The 19186-nt window shown below is 50.9% G+C and overlaps 1 protein-coding gene and 1 long non-coding RNA gene across 7 annotated transcripts in view; both read left to right on the plus strand.

Annotated features, from left to right (window-relative positions):
* Window positions 1–89: 89 nt before the first annotated feature.
* LOC148221476 (uncharacterized) lies at window positions 90–2307 on the plus strand. 2 transcript variants are annotated; one of them, XR_015807909.1, is made up of 4 exons: window positions 90–372; window positions 808–922; window positions 1892–2020; window positions 2099–2307. It is a non-coding gene; the product is annotated as an uncharacterized LOC148221476 (long non-coding RNA). The 2 variants fall into 2 exon arrangements; XR_015807910.1 differs by having other exon boundaries at window positions 91–372; window positions 2106–2307.
* Window positions 2308–4409: 2102 nt separating this feature from the next.
* Window positions 4410–19186, plus strand: part of ACACA (acetyl-CoA carboxylase alpha) — a 103921-nt gene continuing 89144 nt past the window's right edge. Inside the window, exons 1-3 of one of the 5 annotated variants that reach the window (XM_014881125.2) lie at window positions 4410–4474; window positions 8990–9036; window positions 9700–9952. In XM_014881125.2, the coding sequence (XP_014736611.2) occupies window positions 9726–9952 (227 nt within the window). In that variant the 5' untranslated portion in view covers window positions 4410–4474; window positions 8990–9036; window positions 9700–9725. Of the gene's footprint in view, window positions 4475–5596; window positions 5725–8989; window positions 9037–9699; window positions 9953–11578; window positions 11720–17357; window positions 17607–19186 lie in introns of those variants that run through there. The other 4 variants (XM_088176845.1, XM_088176844.1, XM_088176846.1 and 1 more) reach the window with 4 other exon arrangements.

A 19186-nucleotide genomic window follows, 5' to 3' on the forward strand; every position in this document is an offset into this window, starting at 1 on the left:
CGGGGCGGCGGGTCGGGGCCCGCGCGCGCCCCGCCGTGCGCACGCGCCGGGGCGGAGCGCGCCCCCTGGCGGGCCCGGTGCGCGCTCCGCAAGGACCGCCCCGCCCCTCACGGGGCCTGAGGGCGCCGGGCCCGGCCGGGGGTCCCGGGGCGGATCCCGGGGTCACACGGGGGCAGGAGTGGCGGTACAGGCCGTGCCCGTGACGGCGCCTCTGAGCGCTCGGGAGAGCCCCGCGCTCCTGCCCGCAGTCACCGGAGCAGCTTTCCCCCGGCTCCTGACGGTGCTCGGCCTTCGGGCGCGTCCTGCAGCTCCTGAGGGGGAAAAGGGAAGGTTTTCATGGGGAAAGGGCTCTCCGGTGGCCTCGTGGTGCAGGTACGGGAGGAACCGGCCTTGTGGGGGATTAGGGCAGGATACAGCGAGAGAGAATGCCAGAGTGCTTTGGGTGGGAGGAACCTTAAGGATCATCCAGTCACACACCCTGCTATGGGCAGGGACACCTTCCACTGTCCCAGCTTGTCCAGCCTGGCCTTGGACACTTCCAGGGATGTGGAACCTGTTCCAGAGCCTCCCCGCCCTCACAGGGCAGAATTCTTTCCCAATATTCCATCTAACCCTGCTCTCCCGCAGTCTGAAGCCATTCCTTCTTGTCCATCTCTGCTCCTTACCAAGATTAAAAATACTGGCAATTATTTCCTTTTCCTTTTGCCCAGGCTGCCAGCGCATGTGAAAAATTATGGGAAAAAATTAAGAATTTGGGAGAGGCAAAGTCTGGAATGTCAATGAAATATTTATTGCTTCTGCTAACAGGTTTTTCCTGCATCTGGAATTAGGACTCTGGGTAGTTAATGGAAGGAATCAGCATATGGGAATCTTCTCAGCAGCTGGTTCCTGCTGTTCCCAGGAAAGGGGATGCATCTGAAAGGTAAAAATGCTGTTCTGAAGCCTGCAGCTTTCTGTGCACTTTAGATATTTCATTGTTGAGGGTCTTCCTGTTATGCCTCTGGCATGGGAATGAAAAAATATTCATGAGGAGCATTAAAAATCCGTGGAGTCTTGCAGATTTTTCATCTCCTGGCTGACCTGAGCTGAAGGCACAGACCCCTGATGGCTCCTGGAGGGAGCAGTGACAGGAAAAGTATTTTTTTCTGAAGTCTGCTCCAGTGATTTCCAACTTAGCAGAGGCCTGAAGGTGCCACCACCACGTGGCTGCTCGATGGCACACGTGAAACAGCTGCAAAGGGTCCCGGCTCAATTCCCAACCTCTCTCCAAGCACCTTTGTCACTCCAGGAAGATCCAGGTGGATACTTTGGAATGAATTAAGTGCTCACATGCTGCTACTCGGAGGTTTTAGCGAATTAGATCATTTTCATTTGCTATTTTTGAAATTATTTGCTGATAATTTGTGTTCACCTGCAGCCCCCAGGTGAAACACAGCAGTTTTGGGGCAGCAAACCCAGAGGCCACACGCACAGAAATCAGTGGGAGCATTATCGGGCCTCTCCCTGCAGGCGAATCACGAAGTCCTGGTGGGATTTCTCGACGCTGTTGGGAGGAGTTTTTTGTGACATCGGCGTTTTCTGCCTCGGACACACGGTGGCGATGGAAATCACCTTTTCCTCCAGGATTTCGGGCTTTGGAGTGCTCAGGAACCACACGTGTGTGTCCCCGAGAACGGAAGGATTAAATATTTCTGTTCAATCCCAAATAACCGCTGACACTTCAAGTGGCTGAGGCTCCAGAGAATCCACAAAACTTTCCCATAAGCGCTGATATAATTTAAATTAAGATGTTTATGTTTAAAACAAGAGCAAATGGAGCCTGGAGGGCTGGTGTGTCAATATTTTGCTTTAAAAGGTGATCTGACCTTTCTCTCTGTTCCTTGGCTGCCAGGGCATGAGTGGTGCCAGGCTGGCAGTGTCACCGACCCCCTCACCCGGGTTGATCTGTCCTGTGTTTGCACTGGGGGTGTCATCAGAGCCTGGTCAGGAGATGTGGAACCAGCCCTTGGCGTCACAAAAGGTAAAAACATTTCCCCTGTATTCTTTGGAGTTTATTTACTAAGGCTAAACTTCCTTTTTTTTTTTTTTTTTTTTTGAGAAAACAGAGTGGCATGAGTTCGCAGTGCACATGCTTGGAAGTCGTGGAATGAGAGTGAATAAATGTGTCCAGTTGTGGAAAAGGATGTGCACTTACCACCCTTCCTCCAAAGCAGAACGTGGTTATGATTCAAAAATTTCAAAGCAAACCGTTGGAAAGTGTGTCTGAACCTTGTGAAACAATTAAAACACAGATTGTTCCTGCCCAGACTTGAATCCCAGAATCATTTGGGTTGGAGAAGACCTCCCAGATCGTCGAGTCCAACCTGGTTTGTCACCCAGCCCAGGGCACTGAGTGTCACATCCTTGGCCAGCTCCAGGGATGGGGACTCCACCACCGTTAGCAGTTTAATTTCATGGAATCCTGGAATCTCCTGAGCTGGAAGGGACCCACAAGGATCAGCCCTCGCTTTCCTCCAGCTGATCATTCCAAGTACCCTCAGCCTCTCCTCACCTGCCTTCCCCTCCAGACCCTTCCCCATCTTCACAGCCCAAAAAAAGCTCCTTCCAAATCCATGCTGGGTTTTTAAGGTTGATGTGTGTAACTTGCTCTTTTCCACGTGTTCATGCCTCTCTTTGCCCTTGAGTGGAAGAGTTGCTGCAGAATTTCAGTGTATGAAGCAATGCCTCCCCCAGCAGTGTTTGGACAGTGTTTGTACCTGGATAGATGCTGGGCTGGGCAGACAGGCAGAGTGCAGGTGCAGGTTTTAGCAGGCCTGGAGCTCTGGGAACAGCAGCCAGGATGAACTCAGCACCTGTCGTAATCTCCTGGTTTTGTAAGTTCTGCATATAGTTATTATCAGTGATTTGGGACCAACCCCTCAGCAAGCCAAGCACTCCCCCTCACTTCTGCAGGAGTTGGGATTTAACACTGGAGATGATTAACTAACACCAAAACCCTTCTCTTTAGCTCCTTCATTAAATACTTAATCAGAAGAAGATTATTTATGTAAAACACACATCTATATCTATGTATTTATGTCTACAGATGTATAAGTGTCCATGACCCAATTTTCCCAGATGTGAAATATGATCTGTTCCCCCAATAATTTTATTAATTACAAAGCCTCAAAGCAGATTTTCTGGCTGGGTAATTCTTGCCTGCAGTGGGCACCCATCCCACCATGTGTTCCCAGGTCAGTGTAGTTTCCTGCAGAGTCTCACACCTTCTAACCACTGCCTTGGTGGAAATGATCTGTAGTTTGGAGCAGGAGCAACTCACTGTCCCCACTTCTGTGCAGATCCTTGGGATCCCTGACACCTCCAGCAGGATTAGCCTGCAGGTCACCAGATCCAGCAGCATTAGGATTTAAACTTGTGTTACTCATTCCATTTGAATTTCAGCAACCCTGTAATGCCGAAGGGTTTTATTTAAACACAAAATGTGGGAAAAAAAGGAAGAGGGGTAGTTCTTTAAACCATTGTCCGTGGACAGAACAAGCAGCTGAAGGTCAAAGACAAGCAGGAGGGGCATTGGCAGCGCCTGGCCCTGCTTCACCGTGTCCTCAGCACCTGTTATCAGCTCTGTCCTCCCTGCCTGTGCCAAGCAGGGACAGGGCAGTGGCCCCGAGCCACGCGGGGACCTCGTGCACAGGGACTGGGCTGGGATCTCCTGCTCCCACACTCACAGGGGGATCACAGGGGTACACAGGGGTCACCTGCTCCCACCTCCCTGCTGAAGGAGGGTGATGGCAGAGCACACGGCATAGACCATTCTGGAATATCTCCAGTGAGGACACTCCATCCCCTGCCTGGTCTCTGTTCCCGTGCACCATCACCTGCACAGAAGGTGTTCAGGTGGAACTCTGTGTGCATCAGTTCCTGCCTGTTTTCTCTTGTGCTGTTGCTGGGCACCACCGAGAAGAACCTGGCCCAGCTTGGCACCCTCACCATAGATACCGACGGGCATTGACGAGGTGCCTTCGCTCACCTCTTGTCGAGGCTGAGCAGGCCCAGCCCTGTCGGCCTTCCCTCCCAGGAGCGATGCTCGGGTCCCGGGGGGTCCCGGGGGGTCCCGGGGGGTCCCGAGGGGTCCCGAGGGGTCCCGGGGAGTCCCGGGGGGTCGCGGGTTCGAGCCCGGCCTCAGCCCCGCCCGCCTCTCAGGCCACGGGCATCGCCTCACAGGCCCCGCCCCCGCCGCGCCGCCCCATTGGTCACGCCCCCAGCGGCGGCGCGGGCGGCAGCCAATGGGAGCGGGGCGGGGGCGGGGCCTGCGCGGGGCGGGGCGGGCGCGGGCTGACCCGAGGTAACCCCGATCACACCACCGGGGGGCGTGGCCGGGGCGTGACCGCACCGGGCGGGGCGGGGCCGGGGCGGGGCCGCGCGGGGAGCGCCAGGCCGGGGGCCCGCGGCGCCTCCGCTGCACCGGCACCGTGAGGTGAGGGCGGGGCCGCGCCGGGGGGCGCGCCGGGAGCGCGCGGGGGGCGAGCGGTACCGGGGAGCGGCGGCGCACGGGGCTGGGCTGGGCGGGGCCGGGCCGGCCGTGCCGCGGGAGATGGCCGGGCCATGCCGTGCCGGGCGGGCGGGACCTGGCTGGGCGCCGCGCCGGCGGGAGATGGCTGTGCCGTGCCGTGCCATGCTGTACCGTGCCGTGCCGGCGGGGGATGGCGGCATGCCGAGCCGAGCCAGCTCGGGCTGAGCGGGGCAGCGCTGGGCCGAGCTGAGCCGGGCACGGGCGGGGGTCTCCCGGCCCGGAGCCGCCGCCCGGTTCTCTCCCGGTTCTCTCCCGGTACCACGCGCTCCGTCCGGGCCGCGCCGCCCCCGGTCCCATCGCTCGCGTGGCCTCGCCGGCTCCCCCCGTACCCTGAAACAGACAGCACGTGGGCGGCGGCGAGTCCGGCACCGCGCACCCCGGGGGATGGAGCACCGGGACATCCCTCCTCCGTCTCATCCTCCTGCTGGCCCTGGCGGGATTTCGGGATCCTGGGGAACAGTTTGTGTCTGGTTCTGCCAGAGAGCAGCCCTGAGATGCTCAAAACCAGTGAAGTTTTAAAAGCAGATTGGCAGAGCAAACCAAATTGTTGTTCCTGCCCCTCCCTTCTCCTAAATATTCTCGAAGAAGTTTAAAATGAGAAGTGCTGTGTTAGAAAGTATCCGAAGCGTGAGTGGAGTCTGTTCCAGTTTAGCAGGCAGGAAATATTCAGCAAACTGTTTAAGTGATGCCAAAATCTCTCAAAGACAGTGGGATTCAGACAGTCTCGAGTGTTTCAGCAGACTGGGATAGCTGTAAATACAGGCTCTTATTTTGGTCTCTGTAGAGGTTTTGGCTGGATAATGGGATGCAGTTCTTCCCCTGGAGGGTGCTGGGCATTGCCCAGGCTCCCCAGGGAATGGGCACAGCCCCGAGGCTGCCAGAGCTCCAGGGGTGTTTGGACACTGCTCCAGGGATGGACAGGGTGGGATTGTTGGGGTGTCTGTGCAGGGCTGGGAGTTGGACTGGATAATCCTTGTGGGTCCCTTCCGACTCGGGACATTCCATGATTCTGTGGCTCTACATCCACAGGTGGAAAGTTCTAGGTAGTTGTTTTTCTCCTAATACCCAGCCTAGCCCTGCCCTGGCTCATCTCCAGCCGTTCCTTCGGGTCCCGTCCCTGTCACAGGGAGCAGAGCTCGGAGCTGCAGCCCCCGGTGAGTGTCCCCTCAGTCTCCCCCAGCTGAACAAACCCAGTGCCCTCGGCCCCTTCCCCACCCTCCTGCCCCTCCTTTGGGCTCTCTCCATCACTTTTGGATCTTTTTTTGTGCTGTGGAGCCCGAGTGCAGTGGACATGGAGCTTGTGAAGGAGCCTTTCCTGCAGAAGCTCTGGAGGTGTTTGGTGTGTGCCAGGCGGTTTTGGGCCGGCAGTGAAGCAATGCCCAATGATTAACCGGGGGCAGGCTCAGCCGGGTCAGGCTCAGCCGGGGCCGGCACCGGGCTGGGCTCGGCACTGCCGTGGTTAAAACAGCACGGCCAGGGAGCCACCGAGGCTCTTCAGAGCTGGGGACGCTCTGGTGCAGGAGCCATCCCTTCTCTCCCGACCTGGAACTCCCCCCCCAGCCCTGGTATAGGTGAGCACGCTGCTGATTTTTTCTGTGGTCAGGAGTTGTGGCTCTGTTTTAATTTGATTTTAGATTTTTTGCTTCGTTGTTTTCTGTGTTTCTCCAGGTAGGGCTGTGAGAGCACAAATCCGTAGTCACTTTAAAGTGATTCACACTGATCAGCAATGCCACAGCTCCCTGGGCTTTAATCAGGAGACATTTGAATACAACTAGTTTTATTAATTTCCTTTTTATAAGCCATATCAATATGGTAGAAGTGTTACTCTGGTTCTTTGAAAGAGCCCACTGAAATGCTGATGTTTTCTTCAGTTGTGGATTTGTCTTCAGAATGGGATGGTTTAGAGAAAAACTTTAATTTCCACCTGTCATTGCCCAAGTTTCATGCCTGGGCGTATTTTACAATATTGAAAATGATTTTTAAGTGAAGCTGTTATAAAACTTCTGAAGTCTGGTGTTCTTACAAGTGCATTTCACTGTCAAGCCAAAGATGTGACTAATGTGGAGGAGTGAAGTGGGGTTTGTTTCACCTCAGGTTTAACCAGACCTGGCACTCTCTGAGTTTGGGCTGCAGAGTTCTCATTGCTGGTAGCACGGACATGATCTGGGTGTTAAATTCTTGGATACCTGCAGAGCTGGGAGCTGATTTCCCTGGGAGAAAGGAGCACAGCAAGGCTCAGTTTGTGTAGATCAGGCTGTGCCTAAATGTATTTCTGCATGTGAGCAGGCTCAGTGCTGTTACCTGTCCTTACATCATCACAGGACTGAGCTCTCAATCTTCATCCTTCCATAAACTGCAGGTTTTTCTCAGTCTCTGCAGAAGTTAAATGTTGGCACCTGCAGAAGGGAGTGTAGGGGCTGTGCACATTTAATAATTTGGATAATTTGGGGTTGGAGGGTCTAGTTCAGCGTTATTGAGACAAACAGTACATGTGCAGTGGTTCGTGGCACATGAATTTATCTTGGTGCTCAGCTGAATTCGAGGTGCTTGTGTAAAAATGGAACTGTGGCAGTTGCATTTCAGAGAGCCAATACAATATGCAGAAGTGCATAAATACACCCCTTTATTTATATATATATATGATGCACTCCTTTATTGGTATATATAACACATCTCTTTATCTGTATACATGTAACATACCTGTGTTTGTATATATAAAATATACCTCTATGTGTATAGATAGTACATTTATGAAATATACCTCTATATGTGTATATTTCTGTGTATATTTTTGTGTATTATGTTTATATGTAATTCACCTCTCTAGTTAGACATGTATGAAATTTACCTTTCTATTTCTGCAATATACCAGTGTGCAGTGAGCAGCCTTGTGCATTGCATTCACAGCACTGAAATTCACAGGCTTTGCTGAGGAGATCTCTCAGAAAGTCCCTGTGTAATTTAGCCCCAGACAATGCTGAAATTAATTTAAATATGAACGAGGACTCTGTGTGTGCTGAGAACGAGCCAAGCTTATCTCTCCAGCACAACGCTGATTGCACAACCCCAGCGGAACTCCTGGGGTCTGGGCTCCCAGGGCTTGGGAAATGGACCCGAGTGGGATTTCATGGATAACAACTGAGTTTTTTGGAGCTGAATTGGACAAACAAGGTGTTGGAGTGAAGTTGTGTGAGTGTGGCCGTGCCTGGCCTTGGGTGGATGGTTTCTCATGGGATATTTGAGTGAAACGCTTCACTTCCTATCCCTCTGCTTCTAAAAAAAAAAAAAAAAAATCCTTGAAACTTGCTTATTAATATATTAGTTATTGAAATTAGAAAAAGTTTTTCTTCAATGAAGTGAGATTGAAGTTAGCTTGGCTGCATCCCAACCTCTTTGGCACTGGTGATTGTGCCAACAGTAAATCTGTCTGCATGAAAATCTTTAGGAGTGATCTGATGCCAGGATAAATACTCACATAAATACTGTCTGCATCTTTGTGTGCACAAACAAAATTGGATTTGTGCTGTCTGAGCAGCTCAGGTAAAGAAATCTCCCTCCATGTTTTGGCTTGCACATCACAGGTGGACAGGAAAACTTTCTGGTCATGCTTCCCCTTCTTCTCATCTCTACCCTCTAAAAAGGGTTTTTAAATGCTTTTAATGTCCATGTCAGACAGATGTTTGTGGCTTTTCAGTTACAAAATGGTTAATGATGCCTCTGTCAAATGAAGTGCCCGTGGCCCTAGGGCAACTGGAGTTTGTGGGAGGAGAGTGATGTCAACACAGGATTTGATCTGAATAATTCAGCCAAGTACATTCATGGCAAAAGTGCGTGAGCCAGTTGGATGAGTTTTGAGATCTCAGTCGCTGATGGGAAGCAGGAGTGTGGTGTTTAGGGATTGCTCTGGCTGTGATTGCTTGTCTGGGCCCTCGTTAAAGTCCCCATCGTGTCCCATTTGTGTGACACCACGGGCCAGGGTTTTGTGCCGCTGTCTGGTTGTGCTCCATCCTTGTGCTCGCCATAACAGTGGCTGGAATTAGCAGGGCTGGGGAGGTTTTCACTGCGATTTACTCCTTGGGATTCAGCTGGCATCAGCCAGAAGGTGACAGGAAATGTTTGAGATGAGCAGATAGTGCTGGCACAACCCGTTGTTCCTTTTAGAAACAAAACTGGCAGGTGGGATGCTCAGGTCTCTCGGAAGATTCCAGAAGGATGGACCAGCAGGAGGTGCCACAGCTGGACTTGGGCACTGCAGGTTCAGCTCCTGGATTAATCTGGACCAGGAGCAAGCAAGCCAGTCCCTGTGGTGTCCCTGTGGTTTTTTCTCAGGATGGTTTTGATGATATAAACAGGAAAACACACGTGGAATATGCTTCATTATAACCCTAATGTTTATTTCCTAATTCTTTTCTTTTCCAGTTCGTTTTGGAAGTGGCTCACTGCTCAGATTGCACGGATATCAAGAGGTCAGTGCATTCCTCATTTCCTAATGGTGTGTTTCCAGCTGGGTGTAGTTGTCATAAGTGCAGCAAAGTCAGGCAGAGCAGGGGTATCAAATGTTTATTCCCCATCCCACCTTTGTGCTCTGGGGTGTTCCTTTGTTTTCCACATCTCTCATGGCTCTTACTCAGTCGAAATTATTTTTTTGATTTTTAAGAAAATGCTTTAATTCCCTGCTGGAATATTGGAACAGACCCATCCCTGGAAGTGTCCAAGGGCAGGAGCAGCCTGGACTGGTGGAGGGTGCCCATAGCAGGGGGTGAGATGAGATGAGATTTAAGTTCCTTCCAACTCAAACCAGTCAGGATTCTCAGATCCTGTGATTTGTGATGCTCTGAGTTCCCTGCCTTTGTCTATAGGTTTTGGGTCTGGTGTGTGGGTTTTTTTTGCTGTTTTTTTTTTTCCTTTAAGTGACTCCTGCAGCTTTGTCTGAGGTGGGAAGTTCTGCAGTGAATCTCAAAGTCCTTGTGCAAACAGAAGTCAGTGCTTAGAGCATTTCTTGATGCTGGACTCAGGATTCATCTGTGACCTTTTAACATTGCATTTCCCATCAGTGAACCTTGCTTTGTCCTCCAAGGGCAGCTGCTCACCTCAGGTTTGTTTTCTTTCCTTTCTTTTGCCCCTGCCAGTGTTGAGAGCCCAGTTTGGGGGAGCCATGGAGGAATCTTCAGAAGCCAATAAAGCCCTGGACACCAATGCTCACTCTCGTTTCATCATTGGCTCAGTGTCAGAGGATAACTCAGAGGATGAGACCAGCTCCTTAGTGAAACTTGACCTGCTGGAGGAGAAGGAGAGGTCTTTGTCACCTGTGTCTGTGTGCTCTGATTCCCTCTCGGACCTGGGGCTTCCCAACACTCAGGACGCCCTGGCCAGCCATATGAGGTATGGATCAGTAACCCTCCAGTCAATTCCAAAGATAATCCAAAGGTTCAGCTTTTAAATCCAAAGGTTCAGCTTTATACCCGTGTTTGCCTTCAAATGTTTTTGTTGTGCCAAGGCACGCTCCAGCATTCTGTTTCTAAATGGCCTCTTGTATGTTTATCTGTATCAAACCTTTCAATTTTCCTTTGGTTGTAGTGGAAAAAATTGTGCCTAAATTCCTTAAGCACCTTGCCTGTCTTGTCCTGCTTTTCAGAAAATGGAAGTGTCTTCATTGAGATGTTTAAAGTTTTCACTTGTGTGTGGTTTTTCTGGGCCCTCTTTGTTGAGAGCAAGAACAATGTTTTTTTATTTTGTCTTTGCATGGGATTTGCTGCTTTAAATGTAGCCAAAGAATTGGCAATGGGTAGAATCAGTGGCTCCATACTGGAAATTTTTTTTTGTTTGGAGAGGGAAAATTGTGATGGTTGTAGTTAAGATTGGAGTCCTGAAATGTGGTGATAAATCAAAATTTAACGTGGTTGCTGCTGCCTGAGCTCAGGGTTGGTCTCGGGGCTGCCCCACTCCTGATTCTTTGTGAATGAGCCATGAGCTGGACTTTTGAGGTTGTGGGGATGGTGTTTGCTTGTCCAAAGGCCCCTTTCTTTTTAAGTGTTGCTGATTTGCATTCCTGTTGGATTTTCCTCGTTGTGCTCTGGGCACTTTCCATGTACAGATCAGTTTCTCGGTGCCTGGTCAGTCTTGCTTCACTCTCCCATGTACCCTTCATTTGTTTGCCATGTTCCAGGAGCTCTGCTCTTTCTGCCTGTGCCATCCCATTCCAGGAACACCCAGGACAGTGTGAATCCCACTCCAGTTGTTACTGGACAATCCCTCAGTGCCTTCTCTTTGTTGCTTTTGAAGGAATTGCTTGATTCCAGTGGTAGATATTTACACAACCAGCTACTCCTTGTCCTTGTGTGTTACTGGTTTCTTTGCTTGTGCAGGTTAAGGAATTGTCATCTCTCCTGTTTTTTGGTGGTTCCCTTCCCACTTCAGGGAGCAGCCTCTGGGGACACAGAGTCCCAAAGTGCCAGCTTGGGGCAGGAGGGGGACATTGGTGTGTGCTTGACAGAGCTGTGGTGCTCAGGCTGCTGGGCACGTTCAGCCAGCTGGCACTTGCACAACTGATGCAAAACCTTAAAGCAAATTTACAGAGGGTTACCTTTCCAGAGCCTGCCAGCTGCAATTGTTTGGCTGCACAAAAGGTAATTTTGAAGCAGGAAACTGTGACTATATGTATTTATATAGCTTAGGAAACAGAAGGAATTGGATGAGCACCTAAGCACAAGTGTGTAAATGGAAAATATCAGAGCAAGAAACTGCTGTGACAGTGCCTGGCAGCAGAGAGCCTCAGTGCAATAGGTGCAACCTTGGGCACCTCTGTTGTAACCTGCTTACTTTGGCAGTTCCTTTGGGGAGCTCTTGACTTTTGAGTTAAATTGGACAGAAATGCCAATTCAAATAAAAAGAAAAAAAAAAAAAGTTACAGCATTATGGGCTGTTTTTCTAAGATAAACTCAGATGGGTTGAAATACTTTTCAGGATGGTTGTCCCTTTCATCAGGAGATTTCTAAATCATGTTTGCAGATGGAGAAACTGAGACAAAGACAACAGCAAAGACAAGTTCAACAGCTTGCCTGGAGTCACTCTGTGGCAGTCAGTTAATGGAACAGAGGTGCTCTGGCTTCCAGCTTCCTTTTGGTGATCACACTTTGTAAAGTGACAAAGGTAAATTTACAGGCAGTTCTGTACACTTTGACACAAGGTGCAGGTCCAAGGGAGCATATCTCTTGGAAGAAGTTGACAAAAAACTTTTCCACTTGCTGGTGATTTTGCCACAGGATTAAAACAAAGATGGCTCGTGTGTGAGGTGAGGGGCTTTGCTGCAGAGCAGGTCTCAGGGAACATTTAATTGTGATTTAAATGCAGGATTTACCCAGCTGCCAAGGGGTTTGTGAGGGCACCTTGCTGATGTTGGGAAGTGTTTGTGCTGTTGCCAAAGTCACTTTTGCTGGGACAGGTTGTGCAGTGTGGGCTCTCCTGCCCCTGCAGGTCCATGGAGCCCTTCAGTTGTGCTCTGCAGGGCTCAGAAAGCCACGCTCTGAGAATCAACTTTAAATTGCTCTGTGGATCACCAGCACTTCAAAATTGGTGTGTGGGGACAGTAACCACGCAGGCTGAGTGTCCAGAGGGTCTTTGTTGCGTGTTTCACCTTTAAATAATAAAACCAAGCCTGCCTTTTTTTTTCCCTTTTTTTCTGCCTGTGTTGTCTGTGAGTTCCAAAGTTTCCATCAGCAATTCCAACCAGTCCTGCTGGGATACAATTCTCCTTGTAGGGAGCTGCTACAGAGTTGCTGTGCTCCTTTCTGAAGTTTTAGTGGCAGATGAAGTAACTCCTCCATAAATGTCACCTGGAGAGTACTTTGGGCCTGTCTGTTTTGTTTAATAAATAGTTGTTGATTATTGCTAAATTTAATTTCTAGCTTCCGAGACGGTATCTTGTATCAAATTCTTGTTTAAAATAGAACAAAACCTGGATGTCTTCTGGTATTTGGTTTCATAAGCAATGACATGGGTGCACAGAGTCACCTGACAATCCACTTGTATCAGCTGAAAGCCAAATTTTTGGATGGAGTTCAGCTGTTACCTCATATGAAGCCCACAGAGTTCAGCTCATTGCTCCTAGCACTGGTTGGATTGTCTCAATAAATTATGGAGATGCTTAAGCAGAACTAATCATCTGCTAAAGGAAATTTGGACAAATGCCTCAATTTTAGGCTGGACAGTAATGGTTTAGTGTACCCAGCCTGGCACTGGGACAAAGTGCCTGCCTAGAAACCAGCCCTGGAGTGACTGCACAGAGCCCTGGATGGAATGAAAGATCCTTTTGAGTCTCTTCTGAATCTAAAGAAATTCCTGTGCAGCCCAGCAGTTTGTGGTTGGGAGGTTGCACTGTGGGGCACTGATGCTGTGAGATTGTTGGTGCTGCTGTGGTTTCAGCCCTGGGCAGGGAGGTGGAAATGTGCTGGGGGGGTTCTGTGGGGCTGCTCCAGCAAGGATTTCTCCTCTGCTTGCTGTTCCAGGCTGTCTGCAGGGTCCTGCTGTGGGCTCTGATCCTGCTCTGGCCCTGCTGGTGCTGGAGGTTCTGTCCAGGGTGGCTGATGAGGAAGGAGCACCTTCCTCTCTGCCAGCCTGGCCTTGGACACTTGCAGGGATGGGGCAGCCACAGCTTCTCTGTGCCAAGCCCTCACCGCCCTCCCAGGGAAGAATTTCTGCCGAATTTCTAATCTTTACCTGCCCTCATTCAGCTTAAGGCCATGAACTTCATCCACCTGGAGTGAAAAGCTGATTTCCTCCTCTCTCTGCTGAAATAAAAGGAGGTAGTTTGGACTCGTGGCAGTGCCTGGTTGTGCTGATAACGTGGGAATTACAGCTCCTTCCTTCCCTGAACAAACACCCTGTATACCTCTGCGTGCCTCTCCGAATTTGTGTTCTTATTTTGGTGTTATTTTACCCCCTTTAACCTCAGTTAACAGAGGAAAGGTCCTCTCTAAATTCTCTGAATTGTTGGGAGATTTTGCAGATTCCCTGGCTGAGGTAGCACAGCGTGACAGCATCTCCAGGTGCTCCCTTACCTGATCCTTCTGAGAGATAACAAATCCCTTCCTTTGGGTCAATTTAATGGGACACTGCCCCACCTACCCCCTAAGTCTGGTTTAAAAAGACCCATTCTCGTGTTCCTGCAGATCAGATCTGTTCAACACTTGAACTTTGCCAAAGAGCACGGGGAGGGCTCCCTGCCAGGGACTCCAATTCCTGGTGCAGAATTATCCCGTGCTGTTGTTGTTGTTCACTTTTATCTCGGTGCCAGGGCTTGACCTGGGGAGTGTTGGGCTGCTTGCTGCTCCAGCAACGTGTGGAATTTTATACTTCATGAGGATGTAAAAGTAAAGCTCTTTTGGTACTTTGTAGGTTTAAGGACTGGAGTGTGGATATTAATTTAATTTAAATTAAATTTAAATGGATTGATGTTTGGATTCAGTGAGTGTTTTGATTTGCAAGGAACCTCTGTGATTTGGGCTGTGTGTCCTGGGAATGGTCCAGTTCCAAATGCACCTGGCATGGCAGAGAAACAGCCAGGTGTGTGGTTAGGAAAAGGAACTTCTGGCAAACTATTGGCACCTGGTTATTTGGGAGGAATCCTGGCAGCTTGTACCCGTTTGGGCTCTGTAAAAATTCCTGCTTTAAGCTAAAGACCTGCCTGGACTGATGCTGGAATTCTGTGTTAGCATGGAACAGAAATTATTTAGCAGGCAGTGCAGAGAGGGCTGGCTTTGTTCTGTGCTGCATCCTTAATTTAATTCCCTGAAATCCTGAGGCTCAGTTCACTGTCAGAGCTGAGTCAAGTTTCGTTTGTTTTGAGCTCTAGGTGAAGCCCTGGTTTGACAGTGTGTGTGCTCAAGCCACATCTGGCTCTTGAAAGCATGGGCAAAGCTGTCTTGGACAGAGTGCAGATGTTGCCTGTGGGGAACCACTGATTCCAGCTGTGGAATTCTGCATCCCTTGCTGGACAGCATTTCTGCTGGCTCCTTCCCTCTGCCTTCCCCTGAAATTGGATGCAAGGGCAGAGCTAAAACTGGAGCAGATCTTAGGGAGGCTGCAGCTGCCCGAGTCTTATCACTCACATCGAATACGTGTTCTCCTCATATTTACAAAAACACAGAGCCCAAACCATGGGGAGAGCTGTTCTCACTCCCTTCCCAGGCCAGATCCAGAGGGAAACAATTCCCAATCCTTTCTCTGGGGACTCTGTGTGTGTGTGTGTGTTTGTGTGCTGCAGTCTGCTCCATCCTGCCTTCCACACGAGGCAGCTCATGCATCCCTGCCCCTGGAACACACAGAACGTCACCCACAGCCCCTGGCATGTGGCAGTGCTGGGATCAGTGCTGGCTACTGGCTGGGATGTGCCTCAGGTACGTGTCCCTAAGGAATGGTTTTTCCTTGGAGGCTGCAGGAGGGGAAGCAGCTCAGCCTTTCCCTTTGTCTGAGGAGGGGGTGGATTTCGGGGGGGGTAGCAGGGTTTGGGGAGCACTGTGTGCAGGAAATCATCAGCTCTGTGCAGGAAATCAGCTCTGTGTGCTGCCCTGGATCAGTGACACATCCTCGTGCAGTTCGTTTTTTGCAGGGATGCTGCAGCAAACCGTGGCCATTGATTTCTCAGCAGCAAATTCAGCTCGCAGTGTATTTTTAACCAATGCTCGAGCTGCTCCTCTGGGTGTGCTCCTCCAGCAGCAAATCGTGGCCATTTCTGTGCCAGCAGTGGATTCAGCTGGTGGAAGGCACAGGGAATGTTTCTACCAGGGCCACATTAAGCTGTGTGTGGATTTGTTTCCTTGCAGCCACAAAAGGCAGAACCTGCTTGGATTGGGGGCTGCAGGTGGGGATTTTGGGAATGAATTAAGTGGGGAATTTGTGGGGTACCTGATGATTGGGCAGCTTGAGATGTTTTTCCAAGAGGATTAAAGGCTGGCAAGTGAAAGGCATTGAGTTCTGGGGTACATCCATCGTGTTGGGGTGCTCCTGTTGGCCCAACTCTGATCTCTCTCACATCCCTTGGCTCTGGTGAGGTTTGTGCAGACTGAGGCTGCCCTCACTCCCCAGAGTGTCCCTGCTGGTCCCTGGATGTGTCTGGAGCTGGCAGCACATGGCACTGCTGCTGCTCCTCACTGTGTCACCGTGTCACCTGTCCTGGCCTCAGCCCCCTGGCCCTGCAGGGAGGTTACCTCAGGTGAACGTGGACACTTGTTCCTTTTCTCACTGATCCCCTCCTGCCTGGCTGCATTTTGGGATTCTGTGCCCCAAATCAAAGCTGTGCTGCCTGGCTGTGGCCCTCCACCAGGACAGACCCAAATATCCCCAAATTAAAATTTACCAGCTGCTGTGCCTGCTTCCAGTCCAGGTTTTAGCATCAGGGCACTGCTGCAGTCACTGCCCTTCCTTATCCTGCTTCTACCCCCAAAATTACAATTTATGTCTCTGTGTGTGCAGGGCCAGGAGTTGGACTCTGATGATCCTTGTGGGTCCCTTCCATCTCAGAATGTTCCATGATTCTGGCACTGAGTAAACATTCACTCTTCCTTCCTCCAGTGGTGCTACTGGACCCTGCCATGCTGTAAAACTTTGCTTGTGAGGATATTTATTCTTCCACACGAAAAAGGACCTTTTTAAACCAGCTTGTGAGGATATTTATTCTTCCAGCACGTGGAGGGATCTCATCTCCATCTTATAGGTGGGAAACAGGCACAGAAAACTGAAGTGAGGTATCCAGGGTCTCCCAGCTCCCAGGCTGGTGTCCAGTTTGATCTGCCAGCTCTGCCACACTGCGTGGGTGTGCCTGACATTCCTCCCTGCAGCCCTGGAAAAGCTGTCCCTGTCACCTCCCATATTAAATCCTACAAGTGGACTGCATTCTTGGGGTGGCAGAGCCCAGGGCGTGCTCTGGCTCCTGGAGCAGAATCCCTGTGGATGCTGATGGAGGATGAGAGGAGCTGTTCTCCCGTTCCCAGTGTGCCCAGTTTGGGATCTCACCTGTGGCTGTGGGAGCTATGCCCCCATTCCCAGTGTGCCCAGTTTGGGATCTCACCCATGACTGTGGGAGCTGTTCTCCCATTCCCAGTGTGCCCAGTTTGGGAGCTCACCTGTGGCTTTGGATGCTGCATCCCTGTGGATGCTGATGGAGGATGAGAGGAGCTGTTCTCCCATTCCCAGTGTGCCCAGTTTGGGATCTCACCCGTGGCTGTGGATGCTGATGGAGGATGAGAGGAGCTGTTCTCCCATTCCCAGTGTGCCCAGTTTGGGATCTCACTCGTGGCTGTGGGAGCTGTTCTCCCGTTCCCAGTGTGCCCAGTTTGGGAGCTCACCCGTGGCTGTGGGAGCTGTTCTCCCGTTCCCAGTGTGCCCAGTTTGGGAGCTCACCCGTGGCTTTGGGAGCTGTTCTCCCGTTCCCAGTGTGCCCAGTTTGGGAGCTCACCCGTGGCTGTGGGAGCTGTTCTCCCGTTCCCAGTGTGCCCAGTTTGGGAGCTCACCCGTGGCTGTGGGAGCTGTTCTCCCATTCCCAGTGTGCCCAGTTTGGGAGCTCACCCATGACTGTGGGAGCTGTTCTCCCGTTCCCAGTGTGCCCAGTTTGGGAGCTCACCCGTGGCTGTGGGAGCTGTTCTCCCGTTCCCAGTGTGCCCAGTTTGGGAGCTCACCCGTGGCTCGGAGCAGCCGTGTTAAAGCCGAGCTCATTACGTAAGCTGTGGCTGTTCTGTGCCTGTGCTGCTGAGCTGAGTGACAGCAGGGAGGCTGGTCCCCTCTGCTGCGTCACTGCCAGGGTGACACGGCCGGGGGGGAGCCAGGGACAAAGGTTGGGAGAGCTGGAGCAGCCGGGGAAGCGTCGCTGCTCGGGGCAGAAACAGCAGGAGGATCCTTGCAGCTTCTCCTTGAGCAGAATTCAGGAGCTGCAGCTGCAGGGAGGAGCTGGGAGCAAGCCTGAAATCCAATAATTGCTGCCCCCAGCCAGCATGGAGGATTCTGCAGAGCAGAGTCAGGAGATGAGGTACCACATGCTGCAAAGGTAAGAATCGCACATCTGCCCGTGTCCCCTGCTGGGCTCTGTGCTGGGGATGCTCCCTGAGCTTTTGCTGTTGGTTTTATCCTCTGGATCCTCACAGAGCTCTCTGTGCATGCAGCCTGGGACAAAGATGCCAGGGTGCAGCTCAGGCTTGTTCAAGTTCTGCACAACTTCTACCCCCTGTGAGCTCGGAAGGGTTAAAAAGCATTTTGAAAATTCCTCCATCACAAAACGTGGCAGTTGTGAGCAGGTGATTAACAGGGATGACAGTCACTAACTCGGCATTTATTCTGTTTTGTTTAGAGCTCTGTGCTTTCTTCCTTCGTGTCCAGCTTCTACCTCATCTTATCCTGCAAAGAAAACCCAACCCCAGCTCTTCTGTTTTGATTACAATGTGCAGCCTGTGATTATTGATAAATAAACTTAATGTTTTTGGCATGTTCACAAGTCAAACTGTAGTTGTTTATGTCCAAGTGTTTGTTGCATCCTGGGTGATGAATCTCAGGCTCTATTAACATTTTGCCTGTAGCAGTATCTTGTGTGCAGTAATTTCTTGGTGGGACAGTTCGTATTTAAACACATTCACAAATTCTCACCTTGGGATTTTTATCCCTTCTTATTTTTGTTGAGTCTGCTCTCACTAAACGTGTAATGCATGAACTTCTCTCACTCCTTGGAGTGTGCTCCTTCCTTGCCAGGAAGACTTTGACCCCCTAAATGCACAAATTTAGTAGAAATTCCACCTTAACTCCACATTTTCTCTCTTTCTTGCCTGTTGGCTCCTGTCCTTGTATTCCCAGGCTGAGTTCACAGGAGTGTGAGAACTTTTGCTCGCAGGGACACGTTCTAAGTTTGGTGACAATGTCTGGAAGTGCAGCTGCCTGGAAGAAGGGAAAGTATGAGGGAACGAAGCTGTGCACACAGAGCTTGTTCTTCACCTTTCCCTGGCTGCCTGCTCCCTCTCTTCTCGGGGATAAGAGACTCTGGAATTGGTCTGACCTAGCAGAGCCATTTCTGTGTCCCACAGTGTCACTGGGAGTGACAGGGTTGGTGTCACTGTGCTCCTGGTGAGGTGTTAAGGAGGGTCTGTGCTCCAGAATCAGAGTAAATAAATCAGGTGGTGTTTCTGAAGGAATGTGAGGGGGAATCCTGTGTTCCCTGTCAGCAGCTCAGGGATGCTCCAGCCCTGCCCTGGGGCAGGTGCAGCTCCTGGGCTCCCTGGCTTTGGTGTTGTGATGGTGAAAGGAAATCTGTAGACCTGCCTTGGCTTCTCCTGGTGTTGTTTTTCCCTTTGTGCCCTCCCCCAGCATCCATCCCATCCCATTCCCAGTGGAATTACTCAATGGAACAACCCTTCAGCAGCTGATTAGGCCAGAGGTCCCATCCAGAGCACAGATCTGCCAGTGCCCAGCACTGACCCCTTGGTGCTCTCGGGGCTTCCCAAAGCTCTGAGCTGAGCTTCCCAATCTTCATTCCTCTAAAAGGGTTCTGTGATGCTGCCAGGGCTTCCCCGTGTTCCTGGGAAGGGAAACTGTCAGGGAAAGCACAGTGCAAACGAGTAAACTGTGGGGTGAGCAGAGAGG

Source organism: Sturnus vulgaris, chromosome 21 (genome assembly GCF_052056855.1).
Source record: "Sturnus vulgaris isolate bStuVul1 chromosome 21, bStuVul1.hap1, whole genome shotgun sequence".
Classification (NCBI taxonomy): Eukaryota; Metazoa; Chordata; class Aves; order Passeriformes; family Sturnidae; genus Sturnus; species Sturnus vulgaris.